Here is a 20,364-nt window from a genome sequence, read left to right as displayed (position 1 = left end):
GTCATGCCTCCCTTTTTTGGCACAACTTGAACCGGGCTAACCGACTTACTATCGGAGATAGGGTAGATTATGCTTGCTTCAAGAAGTTTTAAAACTTCTTTTTTCACTACTTCCTTCATGTTTGGATTGAGCCTTCTTTGGTGCTCAATCGAGGAAGCATGATCATCATCAAGTAGAATCTTATGCATGCAAATGGTGGGACTTATCCCCTTAATGTCATCAATTTTGTACCCAATGACATCTCTATACTCCCTTAAAACAACTAGGAGTTTCTCAAGAGAGATATCATCGAGCTTAGCATTGACAATAACGGGATAACTCTCACTATCATCAAGAAAAGCATATTTAAGTAGAGGGGGAAGGGGTTTAAGTTCAACCTTATGAGGAGGCGTAGTCCTCTCCTCTTTTGCTTCCACGTTAAGCACTTCAAATTTCATCACGTCGTGGATCAAAGGTTGGTTGAGCAATAGATCATACCCCTTTGCTTCTTCACCCTCCTCAACTAAGCTTCCTGTTAGGATAGCTTGTAAGGGATCTCTTTCATACAATCTTTCTCGGAACTCTTCTAAGTCCCTCTCCAATTCTATGAACCTCATCAATCAATGGCTTTTTCAAAGTTTGTGAGAATGAAAATGAAATTTTCTCATCTCCCACATTCAAAGTCAATCTTCCTTCCTTCATATCAATCACCACTCCCGCGGTGTTCAAAAATGGTCTCCCCAAAATGAGGGGTACTCTTGTATCTTCTTCCATCTCCATTACCACAAAATCACATGGCACAAATATTCTTCCAACTTGAACCGGCACATCTTCAAGAATTCCCAAAGGTAGCCTAACCGTGCGGTCGGCTAGTTGTAAGGACATTCTAGTTGGTTTCAAGTCTCCAATATTCAAGCTTCTTGCAATAGAATAGGGCATCAAGCTCACACTTGCCCCAAGATCACACAAAGCATCCATGGCTTCCAAATCTCCAATCTTCACCGGTATTGCATAGCTACCGGGGTCACCAAGCTTTTGGGGAAGCTTGTTTTGAATGATTGCACTCACCTCCTTAGGAAGGGAGATGGTTGCACTCTCTTCAAGCCTACTCTTGTTGGATAGGAGATCCTTCAAAAACTTTGCATAGGTAGGCATTTGTGACATAGCATGAAGAAAGGGGATGTTCACTTGAAGTCCTCTCATGACTTCAAGAAATTTTGAAAACTTCTCATTCAACTTCTTCTCTACAATTCTATGAGGAAATGGAATGGGGGGCTTGTATACTCTCATGGGGTTTTTTTCTATTCTTTCCTCATCTTTCTTTGTGGCTCCCTCATCACTCTTTTGTTGCTCCTTCCTCTCAACTTCAACTACTTCATTCTCAATATCACCCTCACTTCTCACCACAACTCCCTCATCTCTCTTTTGTGGCTCCTCTTCACTCATGACCGGACCTTCATAACCTCTTCCCGATCTCAAAGTAATAGCCTTAGCATGCTCCTTTGGGTTCACTACCGTTGAGCTTGGAAAGTGGCCACTAGGATTGGAGGATGAATTTCCAACTTGTTGTGCAATTTGAGCTAATTGGCTCTCAATCAACTTATTGTGCGCTTGAAGTTGTTGGATGTTTGCATTCATATCCGCATTGTTCCTTACTTGTTGTGTCATGAAAGTTTCAAGAACGGATTCAAGGCTAGTCTTTTGAGGAGGTGGGGGAGGAGGAGTGGGTTGGTTATATTGTGGTCTTTGTTGGTTTTGATCTCTTTGGTTAGGATGGCGATATGGAGCTTGTTGGTTTTGAGAATGGGGTTGGTTGTAGTGGTTTTGAGGTTGGTTTTGATTTTGGTTGTAGTTGTTTTGTGGGGGGCCTTGGTTGTGTTGCTTCCATCCCGTGTTTTGTTGGGGTTTCCAACTTTGGTTGTAGGATTGGGAGTATTGCTCATTTCTTTGCCCAATTGCCGCCGCTTGCTCTTGGTTTGTTGAGTTGCAATAGGAGGACAAGTGATCATTTCCTCCACAAGTCTCACAAGCCATGACTTGTGAAGAAGAGCTTGGAGGTGTAAGGGTGGCTTGATCTAGCTTGTGAGCTAGCATATCAAACTTTGATGCAATAAGGTCTATTGCACTAAGATCGTGGATTCCGCCCTTCTTTGCTTGAGGTTGCCTTCGATCACCTCCATATGCATAGAGCTTTGCCACTTCCTCAATCATTTTGTATGCATCATCCACCGATAGCTTTTTAAGGCTACCACCGGCCCTGGAATCAAGGTTGGCCCTTGAAATAGGAGTAAGACCGTCATAGAAGCTTTGAACAATGATCCATGATGTGAAACCATGGTGTGGGCATTTCCTTGTGTAATCCTTGAAACGCTCCCAAGCTTCACTCAACGTTTCATCAATCTCTTGATTGAAATTGGTGATCTTTCTTCTTAGTTCGGCGGTCTTTTCCGGGGGACAATACTTTCCAAGGAAAGCTCTAGTGACTTCATCCCAAGTGCTCAATGATCCCTCTTCAACCGTTCTCAACCAATGTTTTTCTTTGTCACGGAGGGAGAATTGAAACATGTGCATACGGATGAACTCTTCCGTAATGTTGTTTTGCTTGATGGTTGTGCACAACTCGAGAAAGTTGTCCAAATGAGCAAAAGGACACTCATGAGAACTACCTCCAAATTGGTCACTTTGAATCATACGGATGAGTTGAGGTGAAAGCTCGAAATTATTTGCATTCGTAGTGGGGAGACGTATGCCACTCCGTAGTTGGAATGCGTTGGGGTGGTCATAGTCTCGAAGCAACGGTTGAGGAGGAGGATGATCGTTATCTCCCATGTTATATTCTTCGTTGTTCCCGAGAACCTCTTCCGAGTCGGAATCCGAATAGACAATGGAGAATTCGGGGGTGCCTTGCAAGAGTCTCCTTACGTTCCTCAAGGTGTTGTTCAACTCTAAATCAACGGGAATAAGCGGTGATTGCTTACTCTTTCGTGTCATGCAAAGTCAAACAAAGCTAAGAAAAACGTTAGCAATGACTATCACAAGTTAAAAACACAATTAAGCAAAAATAAATAAGAAAAATTATGATACAAATACACACACTTAGTCTCATTCAACAATAATACATTCAATGTGACTTTGCCTCCCCGGCAACGGCGCCAAAAATTTGATAGGCCGTCGTCGAGCCTACCAAAGATAAAGTCCTATCTTGGTCTCACTAGCTATTAGCAAGGGTAAGAAAGGGTCGAACCCAAGAGAGGCGTTGAATCAACCACCGAGATATTATTGTTTAAATAAGCCAAATGAAGTCGAAATTGGGTTGGTTTAAGTAACTTCTACTAGTTCAATCAACTAACACTAATAGGATACTAACAAATATTAGGGAATTCTAGGGCTCGGGTTATACCACTCAACTTCATTACAAATCACAATTAGCATGTAACAATCAAGGTACATTAAGGGGATAGTATAGGGGAAGTCATCTAAAGCACCCAACTACTCTCTCAAGCTAGAGGGATTACTTGAATCATGAATACAACCTACTCTCGTGGTCACAAAGCATAAAACAAGTATTAAAGCATAATCACGATGACAAAATATTCCCTTGACTGGAAATTCCTATTCTCATGGAATTTCGAGTCAATTAAGCATAAGGGAGCTAACTCAAGTTCATCTCTCGATCCTTCGTTGAGAAAGCTTTGATAAATAGTTCTAGCAATGGCCATATACAAGAACTAAGCAATTAAACCACTTAAGCTCAACTAATTAACACCCAACGATTACCAAATTGGCACATACAACAAGTGATTAGTGACTACATTGAGGGTTTTACCCAAACCCTAGAAAATTAGACTACTCACAATCCATGGAGATTAAAGCAATTAAGAAATTCAAGCTACTCATGAACAAGATTCAAACTAAAGATTAAGCCAATTAACAATCTAAGCATACAAGAATTAAGCAAATAATTAACAATTAAAGCATTTAAGATGGAAGAGAAGAGTAAGAAATGTTACTAGAAGCTTCAACTTTGAATAACAATGGTGGAACTTGTCTTCTACAATGATTGAGATTGAAATTTCCAAGCTAATAATTAGAATTTAACTAATGATTTGAGAGTTTTTGTGTTTCTAAGATTACAAACTAAGAGGAAAGCTCTCCAAACTTTTTTCTCTCCTCTACAAATGAGCTAAGGGGGGTATTTATATGACCCCCAAATAAAAAGGACGGAGAAAACAAGAGTCGGGCTCGTCTGCAGGTAAACACGGGCGTGCCAGACTTGGCACGGGCGTGCAGCCTACTCTACACGGTCGTGCCACCTTATGCACGGCCGTGCATAGCAAGACAGACAGTTCAGCTAGTTAATGTTTTGGCCTGGGAATTCTGCACGGACGTGCCAAGTATGGCACGGACGTGCAGACCTTGGGCTGCAGAATGATCCGAGCTGGGCAATCTGCACGGACATGCAGTAATCTGCACGGGCGTGCTGCTGGTCTTGCACGGACGTGTTGGAGTCTTGCACGGACGTGCGTGCTCTGGCAGAAGGTTCTGTTTTGCTGGAACACTCCTGCATGGACGTGCAGGGTATGGCACGGCCGTGCAGGGTCTCTTGGGCCCTTTTCCCACCTTTTCTTCGGTTTTGCTCCTTTGTCTCGGCTTCTAACCTCGGTTTATCATCCATATGCTTCAAATGGTCGTCTTCGAACCTAAAAACTCAACAAAAACACTAACAACCCGTGAAGCAAGGGATACACAAAAATTGTACGATAATAGAGTAAAAGTGAACCAAAACGCCAATTTATCAAGTAAACAAGGTTCAAAATCACCCTAAAATCATATCGAATAACAAGTTATCATTAGGGTAGCACTACCCAATAATGTTTTCCGTCCAATTTGAACGTTATATGGGCCCACCACTTACCTTTTCCCACCCAAATTACTTCCCCCAAACTACCTTTTCTCTCTCCTCTTCAAATGCTTCTTAATTTTCCCTCCCTTCTATCCTAAAAAATCAGATCCAAGAATTCAAGCAATTCCAAAAAAAATCAGGTAATCTTTAACTCAGCTTTTCTTTATTTATTGATTTTCGCAATTGTCTACACGTTTTACTTGAATGCAATTTAAAGAGTAAGGGTTTTAATTTGTTCTTGTAATTAGGGTTTCTGGGTTCAATCGAATTTGGGGGTTTTGATTTCTAGGGTTAAGGAATTCAATTGACTCATAGGTTTGATCAATTAGGGGGCCGGGTTTGGAGGCATTTTTGTTAGGTTTTTTAACATATTGACTTTGTTAATTGTTAATTTCTAGGATGTCGAGTTCATTATACCACTCCTCTATGCAATATCACCCCAACAAGTGCAATTGTGGTATTTCACCAAAGCTGGAGACCTCATGGACTACCAAAAACCCTGAGATAAGATTTTTCGCTTGTAAATTCTATGATGCTGCGTCTGGTAGAAGAGGATGCAAATTTTTCAAATGGATTGATGAAGATATACTTGAGTGGCAGAGGGTTGTTACTAATCAACTGGTGTTGTGTTGGGGTTTGGTGAGTCCGACTCACCGCGGAAATAAACCCAAAACCAAGAACGCACTCGCAATAAATAAAACCATGAACATAATTAAATTAATCACAAGATTAAGTTAAGCTAATTACCTTTGACGCGTGCTTCGCTCCAAATGAGCTCTTACTTGAAAGCTTCAAGTCCCGCTCGCACGGAGACCTCCAACGAAGTCCACCCGCACCAACAAAACCGACTAGGTCCAATGTCTTGGGGTTAGCAAGACCCGACCAATAAAACCCGAGTAATAATATTGAGTTCAAAGGTTTTCACTAATTGTGATGCCTTTTTCAACTCTTACTCAAGCATCATTCCCAATGCCCATACATGGGTATTTATAGGAAATGATGGGAGTATCATTTGCTCTCCCATCAATGTGGGATACTTTGATTTTTCCATTTTATTTTAAAGCTAAAATAAAATTAATAATCAAGCTAGTAATAAATCAACAAGTGGCAAGCTCATGTGAGTGGTTAGGTGAGGACCATTTGGAGAAGGGGGGGGGACCAAACTTGCTCCCCACTCCCTCTCCCATATCCGGCCAACACACTCAACACACACACATGCACCTCAAGCCACATGGCACCCACCCTTGGGCACCAAGGCAGCCAAGGTGGGCTGCCATGTGGTGCTTGTCCTCGGCAGCCACGCACAGCAGGCCCAGCAAGCATGCGGGCTGCTGCTGCTGCTGGCCAGCATGCCCCGCATGCTTGTGCGGGCTTGCTGCTGGCCTTGTGCCTCGGCTAGCAATGCTAGGCAGCCAACCGTGCTGCTGCTAGCTGTTGCGGGCTGGCGCGCCTAGCATGCTAGCATGGGTGCGCTAGCACGCACCAGCCAGCCTAGCCTCGGCTTGGTGCGCATGCTAGCCACCATGCTAGGCCATATGCCCTTAGCACTCGGTTTGCTAGGGCATTCCGATGCTAGGGGCATTTTGGTCTTTTGTTGATTTATTACTATTTCTCGTCTCGTCTTTCACTATTTTTCGACTCGACTTCCGACGTTCGGTTTCGACGCTCTAAGCTCGAATTTCCGACGTCTAAATAAATATTACTCGGTTGACTCATTAATTCCTTCCGAATTAATTCGTCGATTCGGTTTGTTGAATGCTTGGGTGTGACCCGAAGGGTTCAGTCAAGATTAAGCTGTAACATTAATTATCCATTAATATTACTGATCGGAAGCGGCCTCCACCCAGGCATTCCGATCACTTGACCTTACTGAATATATTAGCTTTCTAATAATTCTGAACCCGCTAACGGAATAGTACACTTGTTCGAAGGACACCATTCCTTTCAATCTCCCACTTGTCCTTCCGGACAAGTGCTCATTTTGTGTACAGCCCTTTCCTATGTCGCTTAATGTCTCTTCATGAACTATAAGGTAAGATTTATCTTGTCATCCTTATTACGTCCAGAAGTGTTTCCCGATTCCGAGTCCGACTGTCAATAAACAGATGATTTCTAAAATCCATCCGAGCACGGCCATGCATTTTACAGTCTCGCTCTACGAGAGGCCTTGTATACAACAAAGACATCTTCCCTATTTTACTAGGGGGACATTCCCAGTCTTGTAATGTAGCTCCTCTTACTGAGAGGACCTAGCCGCCCGAGTGTTGCCGTTATAATCCCCTATTACGGCAGACGTTTGACAACATCAAAGCGAACTAGTACTCAAACAAGAGAACTCCCATTACTCATGGTCGAGGAAATAGGTTCCGATAGCCATAATGAGAAGTATACTTATGACAAAAATTTTAAATTTCTTAAAGTATTCTCATAGGTCGATCCAGTATGGTTCTAAACCAATACCTGTGCAAATGATTTATGACAATCATGTCCTCGTAGCACATGAAACGGTGCTATAAATCAGACTACACACTAATCTCAAATGGTCATTAATCGTCCATCGTTTAAATGACCTTGATTAGGGATAATTTTCGATTATAATATTCAATGTTCACTTAATAGGTGTTTCCTTACCAAGACTGGTCTTGATACCCTATTTTGAATATTCTCAGAATCGAATGGACTCATTATTTAATCCTAAACCACAATTAAATAGCATAATGGAGTAATAAAATGTTGCATGAAATTTTATATCACTCCCAAACATGAATGGTTTTCTTTAGTGTCTTACATTAACTTTTCTCAAAATTAACTGAAACACTAAACAAGGAAATCAAAGCCAGTCTCCAACATGCTTGATTCCCATTGCCTCAACGTGCTTGTTGTGCTTCACTTGAGGCAAAGGTTTAGTAAGTGGATCGGCTACATTGTCATCCGTTCCAACTTTGCAAATTCTGATTTCACCCTCTGATTTCCATTCTCGAATCATGTGAAATCGCCGCTTGACATGTTTGACCTTCTGATGTTCTCTAGGTTCTCTGGCCTGAGCAATAGCTCCATTGTTGTCACAATAGAGGGCTATTGGACCCTTTATAGAGGGTACAACATCAAGTTCGCCAACGAACTTACGAATCCAAACAGCCTCCTTAGCTGCTTCAGCAGCTGCCAAGTATTCGGCTTCAGTTGTAGAATCTGCAGTTGTACTCTGCTTTGCGCTCTTCCAACTAAACGCCCCTCCATTTAGACAGAACACATATCCAGATTTCGATTTGAAATCGTCTCTGTCTGTCTGGAAGCTTGCGTCGGTATAACCTTCCACAACCAAATCCTTTGTGCCACCATACACCAGGAATTTATCCTTGTTCCTTTTCAGGTACTTTAGGATATTTTTGGCCGCAGTCCAATGCACCTCTCTTGGGTCTGATTGGTAACGGCTCGTAGCACTCAAGGCATACGACACATCTGGCCTAGTACATATCATGGCATACATGATAGATCCAATAAGCGAAGCATATGGGATCTGATTCATTCTTTCCCGCTCATCAGGTGTCTGCGGACACTGCTTCTTGCTTAGGGTTATGCCATGTGACATTGGCAGGTGACCTCTCTTGGCCTCCTCCATGCCAAATCGAGCAAGTACCTTATCAATATAAGTACTTTGGCTCAATCCAATCATCATTTTCGATCTATCCCTATAGATCTTGATGCCTAGTATGTACTGAGCCTCTCCCAAGTCTTTCATTGAGAAACACTTTCCAAGCCAGGCCTTTACAGACTCTAACAACGGAATGCTGTTTCCAATGAGCAATATGTCATCGACATATAAGACTAGGAAGGCGATGTTACTCCCACTGACCTTCTTGTAAACACAAGATTCATCTGGATTCTTGATAAAACCAAACTTACTGATGGCTTCATCGAAACGCAGATTCCAACTTCTGCTTGCTTGCTTTAATCCATAAATGGACTTCTTAAGCTTACATACCTTCCCAGCATTGATTTGGTCGACAAAACCTTCAGGCTGTGTCATATACACAGTTTCTTCCAAATAACCATTAAGGAAGGCGGTTTTGACGTCCATCTGCCATATTTCATAGTCGTAATATGCAGCAATCGCTAGGAGGATCCGAACGGATTTAAGCATTGCAACTGGTGAAAAGGTTTCATCGTAATCAATACCATGAACTTGTCTGTAACCTTTTGCCACCAATCTAGCTTTGTAAATGAATACATTTCCATCTTTGTCGGTTTTCAACTTGAAAATCCACTTACATCCGATCGGTGTATAACCATCGGGTAAGTCAACCAAGTCCCAGACTTGATTTTCAAACATGGAATCCATTTCAGATCTCATGGCCTCTTGCCATTTAGCAGAGTCGGTGCTTGCCATCGCTTGCTTGTAGGTTGCCGGTTCATCTCCATCCATAATCAGGATGTCCTGATTCTCGGTTAATACTAAACCAAGATATCTATCAGGTTGAGATCTCGGCCTCAGAGACCTACGAAGGGTAATGGATTGAGCATTTGCATTGTCGGTTCGACTTTGCACATTTTGACCTTCGTCAACAGATGCTGTTTGAGCACTTTGACTGTCATTATGATTTTGTTGCTCATCCTCACGAACTTCGTCGAGTTCGATTTTCCTCCCACTTGTCATTTTGGAAAGGTGCTCCTTCTCCAAAAAGACACCATCGCGAGCAACAAACACTTTGTTCTCCGATTTGTTGTAGAAGTAATACCCTTTGGTTTCTTTTGGGTAGCCCACAAAGTAAACCTTGTCAGATTTGGGATGAAGTTTGTCAGAGATCAATTTCTTGACATATGCTTCGCATCCCCATATCTTTAGAAAAGATAACCTAGGAGGTTTCTTCGTCCATAATTCATATGGAGTCTTTTCTACAGCTTTTGATGGAGCACGGTTCAGTGTTAGTGCCGCAGTTAGAAGTGCGTGTCCCCAGAAAGAGATAGGAAGATCACTAAGACCCATTGTTGATCGTACCATGTCTAACAAGGTCCGATTTCTCCTTTCGGATACTCCGTTCCATTGTGGAGTTCCTGGAGGTGTCAATTCTGAAAGTATACCTTTTTCTTTAAGATGGTCATCGAATTCTTGGCTCAAGTATTCACCACCTCGATCCGATCGAAGGGCTTTGATTTTCTTGCCAAGTTGATTTTCAACTTCACTCTGAAATTCTTTGAACTTTTCAAATGATTCAGATTTGTGCGACATGAGGTAGACATAGCCATATCTACTATAGTCGTCTGTGAAAGTGATGAAATATCGATGTCCATTTCTTGTGGTTGAGCTCATTGGTCCACATACATCGGTATGTATAAGACCCAATAAGTCACTTGCCCTTTCTCCCAACTTGGAGAATGGCTGTTTAATCATCTTGCCTAATAAACATCCTTCGCAATTCTCAAACGATTCTAAATCGAAAGAGTCAAGAACACCTTCTTGTAGAAGTTTCTTGATGCGTTTGATGTTAATGTGGCCAAGACGACAATGCCACAAGTAAGTCTGATTTGACTCCATGGTCTTAGCTCTTTTGGTATCATTATAAACAATTTGTCCAAATACACAAACGTGTCATTCCATAAATATAAACAAGATGATCTATCTTGTGATCAAGTTTACAATGACGTCCAACGCCACAAGATCAAAATATGGTAGATAAAACTAAACAAGTTTTAAATCTAGACAAAATATGAGGTTACAAGTTTTCTTTGAAAGATTGTTTTCTTCTTCTTCCACTTGTACTCATATCCACTTGAAAAGCATCGCTCACTTTGTTCCTGAAATAGGAGCATATAGTGAGTCAATTTTTTCCGGTATCTAATACCTCATAAATTGCTTATGTTCAAGTGTAAAGATGATACCTGAGATTGAGGTTACTTTTCCTTTCGCCTCATCTGCTAGATACATGCTACATTCTCTTTTGTAGTGTCCGGGTCTACTACAATAGAAGCAGCGCATCTTAGCTTTGTCCTTGAACTCCTTCTTCTTTGGTCTCAGGGCAACCTTAGCCTTCTTGCAAGAATAGGTTTTCTGGAGCTCTTGAATAACTTCCATCAAGGAAAGTTTGTTCCGCTTGGCCGTAAGTCGCATCTTTAATGCAACATACCCCGAGTGGAGTGAGCTTAGCAGCATGAGAGCTGCTTGCTCATCTTCCACTGGTTTGCCAATTAGCTCCAGATGGGTGAATAGCCTTGTCATGCTGAGCACATGAGCTTGAAGTGGCATCCCGGGTCTAAGTCTTGCATTATAGACCTTAGCCCACACTTCTTGTCTCTCTTTGATGAGACATCCATCTTGCGGTGGCTTGATCCTCATGTTCGAGAGTGACCTAGTCACATCTTCCACAAGTCCATCATAGTTGCCTCTGGCACTCTTGGTGACTCTCAAATTGACTACGTCTTCTAGAGCTTTGAGCATCATGTCCGGAAAATAGCTGGAGAACTTCTCCTTCCATTGTACCGGGATGGAGTTTGCCATGAGTTTGGAAACTCTTTTGCAATCCTCACTCCATTCCTCATGTGCCTCATCACTCATAATCCCCTTTGAGTAGAAACTCGGGATTTGAGTGTCCAGAATGTGCTCTAGGTAGCAATTTCGGAGGGTCTTTCGGAGTTCCTCTTCCCATTCCTTAAAGTTCACCAAGTTCAGAGAAATTGGTAACTTTTCGGGCAATTCCGGGAGCATAAGGTCGATGTTATTAGTTGAAGACATGATTCTACAATTGAAAGAATTTAAAATGAAAAACCATTCATTGTACTTTAAATAAGATTGAAATCATGCATTTTAATCAAACTTATTTAAAACGTCTTATTCACACATTAAAGATTGTCCCCAATATTGGTGAGAATAAGTCGATTCCAAGATCCAAAGGAACAAAGAGTGGTTAAGCATGCTTTGGCTTGTCTTAACACTCAATCTCCTAAGGTAAGCAACGCTTTGCTAATGGCTCCAAGCCACTCTTGGTTGAATAAATCGTCGCATCCTATGCTCTCTAAACAATTTATTCACTTTGCCACGACATGTTAGGACTCCATCACTCATATCGTTGAGTATAACCAAAACCACTTGCATACCTAGTATGCCTTACGTTCCTTGGAGAAGTAGTGATGCCTCGCTTTGGCGTAGCCCACCACTACCCTCGTTCGGTTGGTAAGTGTGTTTTGGAATGGCAAGTTTTACTCAATTTTAAGGGACCTAGGGTTTCTATGTTGGTTGATTTAAGTGAACTTAATTAATCATCTCAACATTTGAAATCCTAACCATGCATCTAACATATAATTCATATATATAAACATAAATATATATATCGAAAACATAAATAGAGATGCATTTGGCAACTAGCATGACCCCTTGAGATCTTCAAGTCTTCAAAAGGTCTTCTTTTGCAACTTTATGGTTTCGTCTTCTAAGAACCCCGTCTTCAAGACTTGACCAAATAATATAATTGCTAGTGTCTATGATTAGGACTAATCTAAATATTAAGGTACAAAAATACTCAACGGTTCGCAGACCGTATTTAGATTTACAAAAATACATCACGGATCACAGTCCGTATTTTCTATCCTAATCGGGCCCCACTAGTTGCCATTTCATAAAACCTGTGAGAGAATTTTACATTCCATTCATCCATTCACTATCTGTGAATGGCCCATGCATTTAACAACGATCAAACAAGTAACAATGCATAAAACCGCGCGCGAACTAGTAATTAATCTATGTGGTTAATTCAATTAACACGCCTAATTAAACTAGTCAAAGTTGTTTTATCCGGTTAAGGTAATGACTAAGATACGCTCCCACTAAATTCCGCATCCAAACTTAATTAATCCAATTAATTAAGTCGGTGAACCCAAATATTTGTCAAAATTAATTTTGCAAATGTCGCTCATAAACCCGAGGCCTAGCCTCCAAAATTTTAATTAAATAAACAAAATAATTAAAATAATTAAAACGACAAGTTAAGCAAAATTACGTATTCCATAATGTCTAAGTGCCTAGCACTAAGACTTGGAACCCAAAATTACCCTTATTTACCTTTTAAGCAATGCTAAAATTAACCTTAAAAATAGCATCGACTTAATAACCCGGGGTTATTATGCTAATTATTGAATCGTACATACCGTACAACAAGCTTGTAGCATAACCATCGGCACCCCCGCAACACCAAGCATGCCCATGGGCTGCTTGTGCTCGCACACGCCACGCCCAGCCAAGCCAAGCGTGGCAGCAAGCACAGCGCGCACAGCACAAGGCTGCTGCTGCGCCATGCTGCTGCTCGTAGCTGGCTGGTGCGGGGTGTGGCTGGCAGCGAGCAGCAGCCCACGCCAATCCTCGCACACACAGCACCACGCACCAAAGGCACGAGGCACCCAGCAGCCTCGGCAGCCACATGTGGGTTGCGTGAGCAGCCCAGCTGGCCGAGAGCTAGCTCGGGGTTCTTAGGCCTCGTGTTGCGTGCTAATGCTTTCGAAAATTATCGAATTTTGCGTGTGACATTATAAATTAATTCTAAATTAATTTTAGAATCAATTATTTTGAGGAAAAATGAAAAATAACAAGTCCAACTTAAATAATTCATCCAAAGCAATTAACCAAATTTATTACCAAGAATCATTCTTTAATAAAATTGGTCTAACTTGGTGTAACAAAAATAAATAGGGCATTTCTCACTATTAATTTAATCACTTTAAATTAATCTTGAGATTTTGACAAAATAAAAGGGAGTTGGAAAAATGAACATAAGTTCAATAAAGACTCCAACTTTAATACTTGTGACTTCATGAAAAATTATATCTTCCAATATGAAGATAAACTAATTTTTTATCACAAGTTTTAAACTTTATGATTCCAATCAACTAAAAAATGATTAAATCAACAAAGTTTAACCAAAATTCATGGAATTTAGTAACTCAAAGTTTCAATCACTTATCATAAGTAAAGATTGAATCTTTAATACTTGGAAGCATCAAATAACAACTATTTCACACTCAATGCAATTAATTTGCAATTATGTGAAAAATAAAACCAAACTTTCAAGCACCAATTACTACCAAGTAATCATGCTTAAAGTGGTCTAAGATTGCATATAAAATAAGGAAAGAACCATATACATAACCACCATAAATATGCAATCAATTTTCAAGGTTAGAAAGACTTAAAATTTTTCGTCAAAACGAAAAATCCCTCGAAAAATGCATTTCTGGTCGTTTTTTGGCTAAAAACCGAGCCCTACAAGGGTAAAACCATTTCCAGAACACCTTTTCCACCCAAAATTCACTATTTTTGGGTCGAAATCTGAGTTCGGGGCTGAAGATAGCTCAAATACGAGGTTAAAAATACAAAAACGAGTTACTAATATAATTAGCAACTTAAACCAGAAAAAAAAGCCATAATAACACCTTGAAAATATCATGATTTTAAAAATAAACGAGCGAGGCTCCGATACCGCTGTTGGGGTTTGGTGAGTCCGACTCACCGCGGAAATAAACCCAAAACCAAGAACGCACTCGCAATAAATAAAACCATGAACATAATTAAATTAATCACAAGATTAAGTTAAGCTAATTACCTTTGACGCGTGCTTCGCTCCAAATGAGCTCTTACTTGAAAGCTTCAAGTCCCGCTCGCACGGAGACCTCCAACGAAGTCCACCCGCACCAACAAAACCGACTAGGTCCAATGTCTTGGGGTTAGCAAGACCCGACCAATAAAACCCGAGTAATAATATTGAGTTCAAAGGTTTTCACTAATTGTGATGCCTTTTTCAACTCTTACTCAAGCATCATTCCCAATGCCCATACATGGGTATTTATAGGAAATGATGGGAGTATCATTTGCTCTCCCATCAATGTGGGATACTTTGATTTTTCCATTTTATTTTAAAGCTAAAATAAAATTAATAATCAAGCTAGTAATAAATCAACAAGTGGCAAGCTCATGTGAGTGGTTAGGTGAGGACCATTTGGAGAAGGGGGGGGGGACCAAACTTGCTCCCCACTCCCTCTCCCATATCCGGCCAACACACTCAACACACACACATGCACCTCAAGCCACATGGCACCCACCCTTGGGCACCAAGGCAGCCAAGGTGGGCTGCCATGTGGTGCTTGTCCTCGGCAGCCACGCACAGCAGGCCCAGCAAGCATGCGGGCTGCTGCTGCTGCTGGCCAGCATGCCCCGCATGCTTGTGCGGGCTTGCTGCTGGCCTTGTGCCTCGGCTAGCAATGCTAGGCAGCCAGCCGTGCTGCTGCTAGCTGTTGCGGGCTGGCGCGCCTAGCATGCTAGCATGGGTGCGCTAGCACGCACCAGCCAGCCTAGCCTCGGCTTGGTGCGCATGCTAGCCACCATGCTAGGCCATATGCCCTTAGCACTCGGTTTGCTAGGGCATTCCGATGCTAGGGGCATTTTGGTCTGTTGTTGATTTATTACTATTTCTCGTCTCGTCTTTCACTATTTTTTGACTCGACTTCCGACGTTCGGTTTCGACGCTCTAAGCTCGAATTTCCGACGTCTAAATAAATATTACTCGGTTGACTCATTAATTCCTTCCGAATTAATTCGTCGATTCGGTTTGTTGAATGCTTGGGTGTGACCCGAAGGGTTCAGTCAAGATTAAGCTGTAACATTAATTATCCATTAATATTACTGATCGGAAGCGGCCTCCACCCAGGCATTCCGATCACTTGACCTTACTGAATATATTAGCTTTCTAATAATTCTGAACCCGCTAACGGAATAGTACACTTGTTCGAAGGACACCATTCCTTTCATGTTGGATAAAAAGCTGATGCAAAATGAGATAGGGTTGCTGAAACAACAAGTTTGCATGCTTCAAGATCAAAAGGCAAGGCTGGAGAGTGAAAAGGAGAGGCTCACCAAGAAATGCAAGGCACTCTCTGCTGCAGTGAAGAAAGCAAAGGCAGGTGACTGTGGTGGGATTTCAGCACTAATGCAGCTGGTTATAGTTGTTGCAATCGGAATGATGTTAGCTTATTTAGGGAAGGCAATGATGTATTAGGCAATTTAGTAATGAATGGTATTACATTTGCAGTGTATGAGTGACAGATGTCACAAATTTTGGAATGTAAGCATAGTGCAAATGTTAATCTTTATCTAAGTAGGTTGTATTGATGCATATAAAATGAAATGAAATGAAATTAAGCTTTGCAAATGTTAAATATGCCATATTTTTTGCACACTTATAAACACAAAGCCTTACAATTGAAATTCCAAAATAATTGCAAAGGCAAAGTAGATTTGTTCATCATCACTAATTATAGAAATATTGTTCTGAAAAGACACACAACAAGACAAAAGCACAAAGTCCTATTATAGGGCTTCCACACTGGCTGATTCTTCATCTTTGACCTAATAGGTAGCTTGGCTGTTGAAGATGTTGCCTTTGACTTCATTGTGCCACTTGATTTAGGTTGGGATTGGGTTATCTGGGTTGGTTGACTAGGCTGGGTAGCTGCACTTGGATGGGTTGATTGAGTTGGATGTGGTGGAGCTACACCCTGTGAGCTTGCTTGAGTAGGAGCAGGTTGGGATGTGGATGCCCTAGTTTCAGGATTAATCTTACCCTGACAGACAAAACAAGAACACAAACCTAATTAGAACATGTCAGAATAAGTAACTATACAATGCACAAGCAAACTTGAAGGTTCACATACCTTTTTCACAACTCTGTCTCAATTTTTCTTTCTTTGAAGTACATTCTAAGGCTCCATTGATGGAGGTCTGCCACCTTTATCAACCTCTTTGGGTGGTGCTTGGTTTTTGCACTTGTTCTTGTAATGGCCTGGGACTCCACAGTTAGAGCACTTTGGTGCTTTCTTAGGCTTTTGGGATGACTCAGCTCCTTCCTTTTCACCCTGTACTTTGCATGCTCCAAAACACACATACATCTTCTGAAAAATGGGGGATGGGTTTTCAATCCCTTCTAACACCACTATGGCTATAGAACTAGGGTTGTGTTTAAGCAAAGCCAGCCCATAATCACACACCCTTGCATACTCCTCAGCAGAATCTCCATACAAAGTTAACTTAGCCCTTGCCCTAGCAAACCAGGCCTTATAGTATCCAATATGAACCCCTAAATCCCTGTAAACCCTCTCTATGAACACTTTCAGCTTCCAAGTAGGGTCAGATCTCCATTCATCTAGGTATCCATCAGCCAGATACTCAGATGTTACTTTGGAACTCTCATGGTGAAATCCACAAGTGTGATTCAGATTCAAATTTCTGATTTGGAGAGTATGCTCCATTCTTGGCTGCCTGAACAGAATCCTAAAGTTGCACTTGTTCTCTGAGTTACAAGAACAAATTATCTTACCATGCTTCTTGTCCCATGGGCACTCACATTTGTTTCTACAATACACACTCACCGTACTCTTCCCATTATGAAAAAAATAATAACATAATTGTTTTCAATGCTATGACACCTAATTGCTTTTCTAACAACTTCAACAATAGGGAACTTTAACCCTTTGACAAAGCTTATCTTTCTTTTAAAATCAACCTCAGGATTAAAAGTGGGATGGGGATATACCTCATCATCCGAGCCTTGAAGAGATCTAAGCTCTTCTGAATCATATTCCACCTCAACAGCATCACCAACATTGAATTCTTCCTGTCTAATCTCTGGTTCAGTCTTGTTCTGGTCAGCTTCATCTTCTAAGATGTCTTCTCCTTCAATAGAAAAGTCTGGATCTAAATCTGACCACTCAGATTCATCAGACCACTCTCCTTCTCCACTCCAATCCTCCCCATCAACACCTAGCTCAGTCACTCTTTTTTACTTTGTCTTTCTGTCAACCTTTCCTTTCCCCTTACCCTTACCCTTTCCCTGAGCCTTAACTTGCTTACCCTTTTTTGCTACAGTTTTCTTTGACTTTCCCTATGAACAAAGTGTTTTCTTCCTAGGGGTAGGTGTTTTACAAGGGGATGAGCTGCTAGGGTTCACTGCAGGAAAAGAAGAAGAACTGGGCATGTGTGTTTCTTTTTGTGGACTAATAGACAAAGTAGGGGGAAAGATTTCTTTGGATACCAATGGGCTATTGTGTAGCTGGCTGACATGGGTTTCAAACTCAGTTTGGGAAATGACAACAGCTTCACCATCATCACCATCATCAATATCCAGTTGGCTTTTTTTGGGAGATAACCTTAAACTCCACCTAACTGGCTTCACTTCTTGTTTGATGGGCTTCAATTTTTTGTTGGGTGGCAACAAAGACCTGTTTGAGGGTGGACTGGGCACAATTTTCTGTTCTGGTTTGTGTGTTAAAGAAGTTACAAAGCTTGGGTTCTTTGTCCTTGGACCTAGCCCATGTTGTAAAGGCTGGACAGGGTTTGGTTTCTCAATTAAGGCCAAAATTATAACTCTATCATTCAGATCCCTACTGTTGACCAAATTGATAATGTCATCAAATGTCTCCACCTTCCTCTTTCCATTTGTTAAGTTCCTGCCATGTAATCTATACTACACACTTAAATGGTTGGTACCCTACTACACACTACATCATAAGCATATATCACCCACTTCCTCAAATTCACAACAGTCAGTTCCTTCAACCAACAACTCAACCTCATAAACATCCCTCCCCCAACATACTCAGTCATACCCTTGCTGTCTTGAAATTCACCCCCCACCCATATATTCATATCAACATAGGGTGGAAGCTCCCTAAAACACTGAAAAAAGCAAGTGTTCAATATCAACAGCAACATGCACAACTATCTAAGCTCCATACACATTCAATCAAACCTAAAAAACCAACATGCAAAAACAAAACAGGGCAAAGCAACCAACCAAATAATGCACATTTCTCATAGCCCAACAATATCCTAAATTACAACAATTAGTTTGTTTTTAATTATTTATATATCATAAAGCGTTTGATTTGTTTAATTGTACAGCCAATTTTGTCAATTAAAAAATTAGGGTTCCAATTTCGAGTATAAAAAAATTTAGGGTTTTCACATTTTTTTCATTTTTAATTGAAAAGGACAGAAATTTATGGTCAAACCACCAATGTACCTTGAAGGTCTTCCCTTTGCTGCAGTCAATTGAGTATTTATTGACCTTTCCCCTTTGTCCATATCTGTAGTTTCACTGAGTAACTTCAGCGTACCCAAAAAAGCATAAAGATGACTTGGAAGAGAGAGAGAATGCAAAGACAGAGATGGTAGGGTTGAGAATTTCAGAAAAAGGGGCAAAGATGATGGAGATTATTCGTTGCTTAGGTCAGAATTGTTGAACCTCAATTGAAGACAGTAAAAGAAGAGAGTGAGTGATAATGGAGGGAGATTTAAGAGGAGAGAAAAGGTAGTTGGGGGGAAGTAATTTGGGTGGGAAAAGGTAAGTGGTGGGCCCATATAACGTTCAAATTGGACGGAAAACGTTATTGGGTAGTGCTACCCTAACGTTTTTAATCTTGCGGGTAGTTGTAAACAAATAAAAAAAAAAGGGTAGTTGTTAACAAAATAGCCTATCTTCCGGGTAGTTTTAGACAAATTTTCCATACACTTATTTAAAGGACACTACTCTTTTAACCTTAGCTAAGGGATATTTATTACAGGATGTTGAAAATTACCTTTGACTTATGGATCAGTTAATCTATTTGTTTTTGACCAGACTGAACCTCGACTATTTGGTTCATATTTTCTATTGGTTTAAGAAAATTGGAAGATAGGTACATTAGGGAACAACTTTTCGAGTTGTTAGATATTTGTAGATAATATTTGTAGATAATTCGTAGTCAAGGAATATTTTCACGGTGTGACATTGCTGTACAGCTAGTAGGATGGTGTGATTTCGATGCTCGCTCATTAGACGATCTTTGTGTAGTTGGTTGGTTCTTCTTGGTTTCTCTCCGTGTCGAGAAAGACCAAGAAGCAACGTACGGTCTCCCAGTCTTCTACAAAAGGAATATCTTGTGAATTAAAATAGTTAAAGTAACTTTCTAGATACTAGGGAATTCAATATCATAAAGGGTTGCATTTGTATTGTGATCGTCAATCTGCGTTATATATTGTTCAATATCTTGAGTTACAATAGAACGAATTACAATTGGGAAGATTGTCATTTTGTGAAAGATGCAATCACGGATGGGGTCATCACTCCTTTGTATGTGTCTACGTTTGAATTTCTTCTTTGCAAGTTGGGCATGTGAGATCCGTATGATCCAACTTGAAGCGATATGGGAGATATTCTTGTGATACAAATTGGAGATATTGTGAAAAGCTATGTTTAGGTAGATTGGATATACTTTTGGAATGAAGTTATGATTTCTCTAGAAGTTTTGTTAGGGTTTCTGTTAAGAATATAGGAAAATATATTATTGTGATATATTTTCCATATAGATATAGAGTTTTATATCTATATGGAAAATATATCACAATAATATATTTTCCTATATTCCTAACAGTTTCACTTCCTAGTACTAAATAATTCATTCCTGGGTTT

General features: G+C 40.7%; 1 protein-coding gene and 1 non-coding gene across 2 annotated transcripts; one reads left to right on the top strand and one right to left on the bottom strand.

The window, feature by feature from the left end:
• Nucleotides 1-540: 540 nt before the first annotated feature.
• LOC145594086 (uncharacterized) lies at nt 541-2,808 on the bottom strand. Its single transcript, XM_081650425.1, has one exon. It carries the CDS (start codon nt 2,806-2,808, stop codon nt 541-543), a length of 2,268 nt encoding a protein of 755 aa, XP_081506551.1.
• On the top strand, nt 2,309-2,415 carry LOC145596240 (small nucleolar RNA R71). The gene has a single exon (XR_014103104.1). It is a non-coding gene; the product is annotated as a small nucleolar RNA R71 (small nucleolar RNA).
• Nucleotides 2,809-20,364: the final 17,556 nt, after the last annotated feature.

This window comes from Chenopodium album, chromosome 19, assembly GCF_948465745.1.
Source record: "Chenopodium album chromosome 19, dcCheAlbu1.1, whole genome shotgun sequence".
Lineage (NCBI taxonomy): Eukaryota > Viridiplantae > Streptophyta > Magnoliopsida > Caryophyllales > Amaranthaceae > Chenopodium > Chenopodium album.
Note: the sequence above shows the minus strand (reverse complement) of the source record. Positions and strands in the feature narration are given on the sequence as shown.

Excerpts from the sequence above, each read along its gene's own strand:
- LOC145594086 (XM_081650425.1), bottom strand. The coding sequence starts at position 2,808 with ATGGGAGATAACGATCATCCTCCTCCTCAACCGTTGCTTCGAGACTAT.